At 37.8% G+C, this 8,122-nt stretch overlaps 1 protein-coding gene across 2 annotated transcripts in view; it reads right to left on the bottom strand.

Moving 5' to 3' along the window:
- The window catches only part of SENP5 (SUMO1/sentrin specific peptidase 5), a 50,913-nt gene that overhangs the window by 6,432 nt on the left and 36,359 nt on the right, over positions 1 to 8,122 (bottom strand). The window contains exon 6 of one of the 2 annotated variants that reach the window (XM_011961181.1): positions 3,020 to 3,157. The exons of the other annotated variant lie outside the window; for it this stretch is intronic. Within the exon in view, the coding sequence (XP_011816571.1) occupies positions 3,020 to 3,157 (138 nt within the window). The remainder of the gene's footprint in view (positions 1 to 3,019; positions 3,158 to 8,122) is intronic. 2 annotated transcript variants of the gene reach the window in all.

Below are 8,122 nucleotides of genomic sequence, written 5' to 3'. Positions count from 1 at the left end.
TTTTTGAGACGGAGTCTTGCTGTGTCCCCCAGGCTAGAGTGCAGTGGTGCGATCTCAGCTCCCTGCAACCTCCATCTCCCAGGTTCAAGCGATTCTCCTGCCTCAGCCTCCCGAGTAGCCAGGACTACAGGCGCCGCCACCACGCCCGGCTAATTTTTGTGTTTTTAATAGAGACGGGGTTTCACCATGTTGGCCAGGATGGTCTCTATCTCTTGACCTTGTGATCTGCCCACCTTGGCCTCCCAAAATGCTGGGATTACAGGCGTGAGCCACCCTGTCCGGCCAGTATAGGTAAATTCTTAAGTAAAATACAGGCAAAAAAGATGTGTCCTTAAAAATGGTCACCTACACTCAAAATGTACTGAGCATCTATAATGGTTCAAGTGCCGGGGACACTAGTGAATAAAGCTCTTGCAGTCGCTGCTGCCGTGGAATCTACACATTTATGTAGTGACTGTTTCAAACACTTTTCGTCAGTTCTTTGGAAATACTGGCCCCTAACTGAGTTAAGCACCACTTCTACAACCCCTACATCCTCTTAAAACAAAAAACAGCTTGACCCCACCTGCCCAGATGACTTGGCTCCAAATTACTTCTAGTTATCACCTAAAAGGAGTCTGTTCTTAGCGTCTTTTTGCAAATATGCAAAATTATTAGGCCAATTGTAATTTTGCTGAAAAGGTAGGAACTCTGCAGGAGGGCTTGGGCACAAATTCAGAAGATGAATTTTTATTACTGTGCAGCACCAGGCCCTAATGATTCAGAATCGACTTGAACCCAACTGTGTGTTTTACAAACAAAATCCTGTTTAACCATCATTCACTCCATGAAGGCGAACATGTGTCTGGCCCTACCTGACTCCTGGCATCAGTGCCTGGCACAAAGCAAGAGGCACAGTAAATAGTTCCTACAGGAAACAATTTTCCCAACACCTCTGCCCTCCTCTGCCTGTCAGAATCTGATTCTTAAAGGCACTGATATGGCTGCACTTTTGGTTATATCTCTGCAGGTCTGTCTAGGAAAGAGACAACATAGACAGGCTCTGGCCGGTACGGGAATATGTTGGTTGAGAGAAAGGCAAGGAATTAGGGGAAGGGAACTGGAAAAGATGCTCACACCTGGTATTGTGAGAACTCTGGGCCCAGGAGGCTTCTCCCTTTTGGGGTATTTTTTTCCTGGATTTCTTGGAAATGAAAATGTGAATTTTGAAAACTTGATTTTTCCTCATAGTTTGCATTAAACTTAATTTTCAAATTAAATGTTAATTAAACAAATAATACAAGAAAATATACTCCTTGTAAAAAAAAAAAACAAAAAAAACAAAAAATCCCAAAATAAGGCCAAAATATTCTCCTTATAATTAAAAATATCCTAAATAAGGCCGAATCACCTTTAACTATTAGTCTTGCTTTTCTACACTTACCCAAAGGTAATAATCATTGATATCAAAAATGGTAAGATCCTATCTTTTTACTTACAAATATATATGTATGTATGTGCCTACACATACACCTGCATGTATTTGTATATATACACATATACATGTATTTTTTTCTATAAATGTACTATACCGTATCATTCCACAATTGGCTTTTTAAAGCTCTATGCCTTGGACATCTTTCCATTTGAGGACTTGAAGGTCTAGTATATTCTATTTAACTGCTATGGTCAGTTTAATAGTATGGGTATACTGTACCATAGTGTATTTAGCTATATTCTCTTGCTAGAGCTAAATTTGGGTTGTTTTATTTAGCACTATTATAAACAACGCTGCCATGAACATCCTAGCACATGCCCCATCCTTGTCTGCAGATAAAGCATTTTTACGGAGTAGATACCAGAAATGGAGCTGATATGCCACAGAATGTGCATCTTCTTAATTACAAGGCACTTGGAACTGATGAGAACTGCAGCTGTCCCCAAGCGGCTGTATCAATTTACACACTCCACCAGAAAATATGCGAATGCCTATTTCCTTACATAGACATTTGAACAGCATCACTTTTTCTAACACAATGGGTAAAAAATGTAACTGGTGTAGTTCTCATTTGCATTTCCTTTATTTCTGGTGAGACTGAACACCTCTCCATGTGTTTTTAAATAGTTATTTGCATTTTTCCTAAAATTTACTAAATTAGCCTTTGTCCATTTCTATTAGGTCCTTTTATCCTCCCCTTATTCATTTGTAGGAGTTTCCCATGTATTCTGGATAATTATTTTCTGTTATTTACATCATACATATTTTCTCCAAGTCTGTTGCTTGTCTTTTAACTTTATGATACACAGAAGTTTTAAATTAGGAGGTGGTTAAATTTATCCAATTGTTCCTTATGTCTTTTCTTGGGTCCCATGTAAGAAGTCCTTCCCCACTCTGTGAACACAATATTCTCCATATTTCATTCAAATACTTTTACAGTTTTGTACAGATTTCTTTTAAGTACCTAAAGCTTTGGGAGTTTTCATCATAAAGAATTTCCACATTTCTTCCTAGGGCGTATTCCTGGGTTATTTATGTTTTGTTTCTTTTATAAATGGAATCTTATTCCCAGTTACATTTTCTTACTGGTTCTTGATAGTGCAGGAAAATCCCGAGACCTACTCATTTTTCTTGATTTTGTATCCCTCCATCTTGTTGAACTGTTTATTAGCTGAACACTAATACTTTGTTAATTGATTCCACTGGGTTATAGTTTATTCTACAGGAGTTATTTTGCAGATACAAGCCAATTTTAGCTTTAAGATGATCAAAGACAATTTCTAACCACATTCAAGATGTAGTTTTAAGGGAAAAACAGAGAAAATCCAAGTGGAGTACCTCAGAGGGCGATCTGGATCCTAGACAGATCCTCTCCTCAGCCAGAGATTCCTCTTCTAGTCCTTTTCTCAGCTAACATTTTAGAGGATTTTCATGACATAAACTGTTCCTGTATGGTTTTGACTGCTGCTGTTCTATCTAGAGCTAAGATGCTATTTGGCCAATTACAAAATAAATGAAAAAATAGGCAGTATATTAACTTACCTCTACACAAAACTTAAAATGAATGCCTTGGGAATCATAAAATGAAATAATTCGATTAGAGAGTGTCACAGTAATGAGAGACCAGTGGACTTCCAGGTGAATAGGAATCAACAGAAGGCTCTTTTTAAACAAATCCACCTGATCAAGAAAAGAGAAAGAAATGCAGCCATCACCACAGGCTATCCAAACCACCAAAAAACAGCAGCTTCTATTTGCTGACCTGTGACCTACACAAGGTCAAAAAAGTAGTAAGCAAGGAACCAGAATTTGAACCCAGGTCTTACTCTAAGCCCATGCTTATAACTATTAAGCTATAATACACAACAATTAATACAAAAATAAAGCTATACAAAGTACAGTTTTCCAGTTCATCTACTAAACCTGTGTGTCAACTGCCTGATATGACTTGGCTCCTTGTTTTTATGCTTACCTCATTTTCTCATGTACATATTTAACCTGGATTCAACTCTTGTTTAGAAAGGAATCATAGTATTAGAAAACGGTATAAGGGGCCAGGCACGGTGGCTCACACCTGTAATCCCAGTACATTGGGAGGCTGAGGCGAAGGACTGCTTGAGCCCAGGAGTTTGAGACCAGCCTGGGCAACACAACGAGACTCTGTCTCTACAAAAAATAAAAAATCAGGCCGGGCTCAGTGGCTCACACCTGTACGCCCAGCACTTTGAGAGGCCAACGTGGGCAGATCGTTTGAGCTCAAGAGTTTGAGACCAGCCTGGGTGACACGGCGAAACCCTGTATCTACAAAAAATACAAAAACTAGCTGGGTGTGGTGGTGTGCACCGGCAGTCGCAGCTACTTGGTAGGCTGAGGTTGAAAGGATGGCTTGAGCCTGGGAGGCGGAGGTTGCATTGAGCAGAGATTGCGCCACTGCACTCCAGCCTGGGTGACACAGCTAGACCTTGTCTCAAGAAAAATAAATAAATAAAAATAAAAAATCAGCCAGGTGTGATGGTGCGTGCCTGCAGTCCCAGCTACTTGGGAGGCTGAAGCAACAGGATCACTTGAGCCCAGGAAGTGGAGGCTGTAGTGAGCCATGATCACACCTCTGCATTCCAGCCTGGGCGACACAGTGACACCCTGAAACTGCATCTACAGACTCTTTCTACAGACATGGTGTAAGCAGCAGTTAAGATCATGGGTTCTGAAGCAAGTCTGCTCAAGTTCAAATTGTAGCTCTTCCACTTATTGGTCAGATGACTTTGGCAATTTCCTTAGCTTCTTTGCACCTTAATTTCCTCAACTAATAAAATGCATAGAAAATAGTACCTACCTTATGAAGTTTTTATAAGTAATAAAAGAATATGTGTAAGATGCATAAAACTCTGTTTAGCCCATTATAAGTAACCAAATATCTTAGTTATTATGATTACTTGCTTGGGTCTCTCAAATGTCAAAATTGAGAAAAACATCCTTGATAATACTTTATGCATCCTTTACAATCCTAACACACCTTTATATCGTAATAGATATCCCTTTACAGTCTAGAAATGCTTGCTTGCTATTCCACTCGAAATTCCAGTGTAGAGTGGGTGATAAAGTAGTAGGTGCTTCACACACATTTGTAAAGGGTGAATCAATTTGCCTTCTCAGGTTTTTTTTTTAGAGTAATTTGGTGATTACTTGGGTTAAAACATTTTAAACTACCTCAAATTCTCTGAAACTAATTTCCCAAGATTTCCTTCTCGCTTTCTGATATTCAAATAGTGTCCTGCTCTAAATGAATCTTCTGTAAGTCTTCATGACCCTGGAGAAGAATCACTTTAGCTTTTCAGTTTCTGCATCAACCTGGGGGAGTGAGGTGGGCAGAAGGAACGAGTGAAAATAATAAACAATGATCCTTTCCAGATTATAAATTCGGAGTATTTTTTTTTTAATTCCGAGTATCTAAAACAAGGAATCATATTTAGAACACAGCAGTAAATAAAACCAGATTTATATTCTTCTCAAAAAGTAATGTTTCCTACATTGTAAAATAGATTTTTGTATAAAAATTACAAAATACAGAAAAAGATACACTTCACCTATCTTTCCAAATCATTTTCTTCTTCTAACACATTAACACAGACATCTATGATACAGGTTGAGTATCCCTAACCCGAAAACCTGAAATCCTCCAAAATCTGGAACTTTCTGAGAGCTGACATGATGCCACAGATTGTCCACAGGGGTGGTTGAGATAGTGACACGTTTGCTTTCTGATGGGTCAATGTACATAAACTGTTGCATATACAAAATTACTAAGAATATTGTAAATTACCTTTGGGCCATGCATCTAAGGTGTATATGAAACATAAGTGAATTTTGTGTTTAGACTTTGGTTCTACCCCCAAAATATCTCATTATATATATACAAATATTACAAAATCTGAAAGAGTCCAAAATCCAAAACACTTCTAGTCCCCAGCATTTTGGATAAGGGATATTTAACCTGTACACATAATTAAGAACAATGTGCATGACGGATTGTATCACTGACCCCAATTATTTGTTGCCCTCCCTGTAAAAAGACTATACAGGCCTGCCCATGCCATGTGACTTCTCTGCCCTCCCAAAGAGAGACGTGTAGTCCTGTCATGTGATTTGCTTTAATCAGAAGGATGTAATAACCAGAAGTGAAGTTATGTCATGATCAAATTGAAACTTTAAGAGCTACTATGTGAGACTGCCATGTCTCAAGAAAGGTGTTGCTCCTTCACTTTGCGCTCCATTTGCAGAATAAAGAAGAAAAACCAGATGCAGGAAAAGCATTTGATGAAATTCAGCATTTACTTATAATTAAAAACTCTCAGGAAAATAGGAATAATAGGAAAGCCTACAGCTGACATCATATACAATAGTGAAAAACTAAACGTTTTCCAAGATTGAGAACTAGGGAAAGACGTCTCTCTCATTACTTCTATTCAACACTGTACCAAGTCTTAGCCAGTGCAGTAAGGCAAGGAAAAAAATGGCATACAGATTGCAAAGAATGAAATAAAACTGTCACTACTTACAGATGTTAAGTGTCTATGAAAATTTCACAGAATATACAAAAAAGCTCCTAGAAGCAGTAAATGACTTTGGTAAGGTCAGAAGATACAAAGTCAAAATACAGAAATCAACTCTATTTTTATATACAAACAACTAGAAGATAATATTTTTAAAATTCTGTTCATAGCCATTTCAGAAACATGAATACTTAAGGATACATTTAACAAGAATGTATATATAAGATGTATACACTAAAAATTACAAAAAATGCTGAGAAAAATTAAAGACCTAAATAAATGCAAAGATATACCATGTTCATAGACTGAAAGGCTTAATATTATTAGATGTCCATTCTCCCCAAACTAATGTATAAACACTATCTCAATCACTCCAGCATGCTTACTAAACAGAGTTTGATAAACTAATTTTAAAGTTTATATGAAAATGCAAAGGACTCAGAATTGCCAAAACAGTCTGGAAAAAGGATAAAGCTGGCAGACTCACAGAGATTTTCAGACACACTATGAAGATACAGTAATATTGTGTAGTGTTAACATAAAAAATAGGCATCAGTGTAAGAGAACAGAAAATCCAGAAGTAGACCTACACATATATGATCAGTTGACTTTCTATAATGGTGCCAAAGCAATTAAATTGGAAAAGAAAAGTACACTAAGGAAAAAAAAAAATCTTGATCCTCCCTACCTCATTTTTTTTTTTTTTTGAGACAAAGTTTTGCTTTTGTTGCCCAGGCTGGAGTGGAATGGCACTGTCTTGGCTCACTGCAACCTCCGTCTCCTGGGTTCAAGTGATTCTCCTGCCTCAGCCTCCCAAGTAGCTGGTATTACAGCCATGCTCCACACACCTGGCTAATTTTATATTTTTAGTAGACACAGGGTTTCTCCATGTTGGTCAAGTTGGTCTCCAACTCCCCACCTCAGGTGATCCACCTGCCTCGGCCTCCCAAAGTGCTGGGATTACAGGTGTGAACCACCGTGCCCGACCTACCTCACTTCTCACATACAAAATTCATTGAGATGCATCGGAGATGTAAATGTAAAACTGGAAACTACAACGCTATTGTAAGAAAACACAGGAGGCAAATATATTTTAGACTGGACATAGAAAGCAGCAACTATAATAGAAAAGTATAGTAAATTAGATATCATCAAAAGACAGTTAAGAAAACAAATAGAGAAGCTGCAGAAGGAGAGAAAACAATAACAAAGCATAGACCTGACAAATAACTTATATTCAGAACATAAAAACATCTCCTACAACTCAATAATAAAAAGATAATCCAATAAAGGGCAAACAGTATTAACAGAGACTTCACAAAATATGATATACAAGTTTCAGATTTGCAAGATGAAAAAGTTTTGCAGACTGGTTGCTTAATATTGTGAATATACTTAATACTACTGAACTGTACACTTAAAAATGAGTAAGATAGTAAATTTTATGTGTATTTTATATAATTTAAAAAGTACTCAGCTGGGTGCAGTGGCTCATGCCTGTAATCCTAGCACTTCAGGAGGCCAAGGTGGATGGATCACTTGAGGTCAGGAGTTTGAGACCAGCCTGGACAACATGGTGAAACCTCGTCTCTACTAAAAATACAAAAATGCGCCAGGCATGGTGACGGGCACCTGTAGTCCCAGCTACTCAGGATGCTGAGGCAGGAGAATCGCTTGAACCCAGGAGGCGGAGGCTGCAGTGAGCCAAGATCACGCCAGTGCATGCTAGCCTAAGCGACAGAGACTCCGTCTCAAAAAAAAAAAAAAAAAAGTACTCAGTACAGTCTTTTGTAGGAAGCACTTACAATAATATATGTAACAATATAATTTTTTAAAAGATACGAAAAGGCCAAAGATATAAACAGCACATAAAAAGGTGCTCAATGTCATTAGTCACCAAGGAAATAAAAATTAAAACCACAATAAGACAATATTATATATACCCATTAAAATGGTAAAATTAAGAAGAGGCTAGCCATGGTAGCTCACATCTATAATCCCAACACTTCGAGAGGCTGAGGTGGGAGGATACAGTGTTAGCATAAGAACACAGACAAACTGAAAGTTATGTATCATCTTTTTTTTTTTTTTTTTT

The sequence above is a fragment of the Colobus angolensis genome, unplaced genomic scaffold, assembly GCF_000951035.1.
Source record: "Colobus angolensis palliatus isolate OR3802 unplaced genomic scaffold, Cang.pa_1.0 Scaffold54, whole genome shotgun sequence".
Taxonomy (NCBI): domain Eukaryota; kingdom Metazoa; phylum Chordata; class Mammalia; order Primates; family Cercopithecidae; genus Colobus; species Colobus angolensis.
This window is presented reverse-complemented; position numbering and strand designations above follow the sequence as displayed.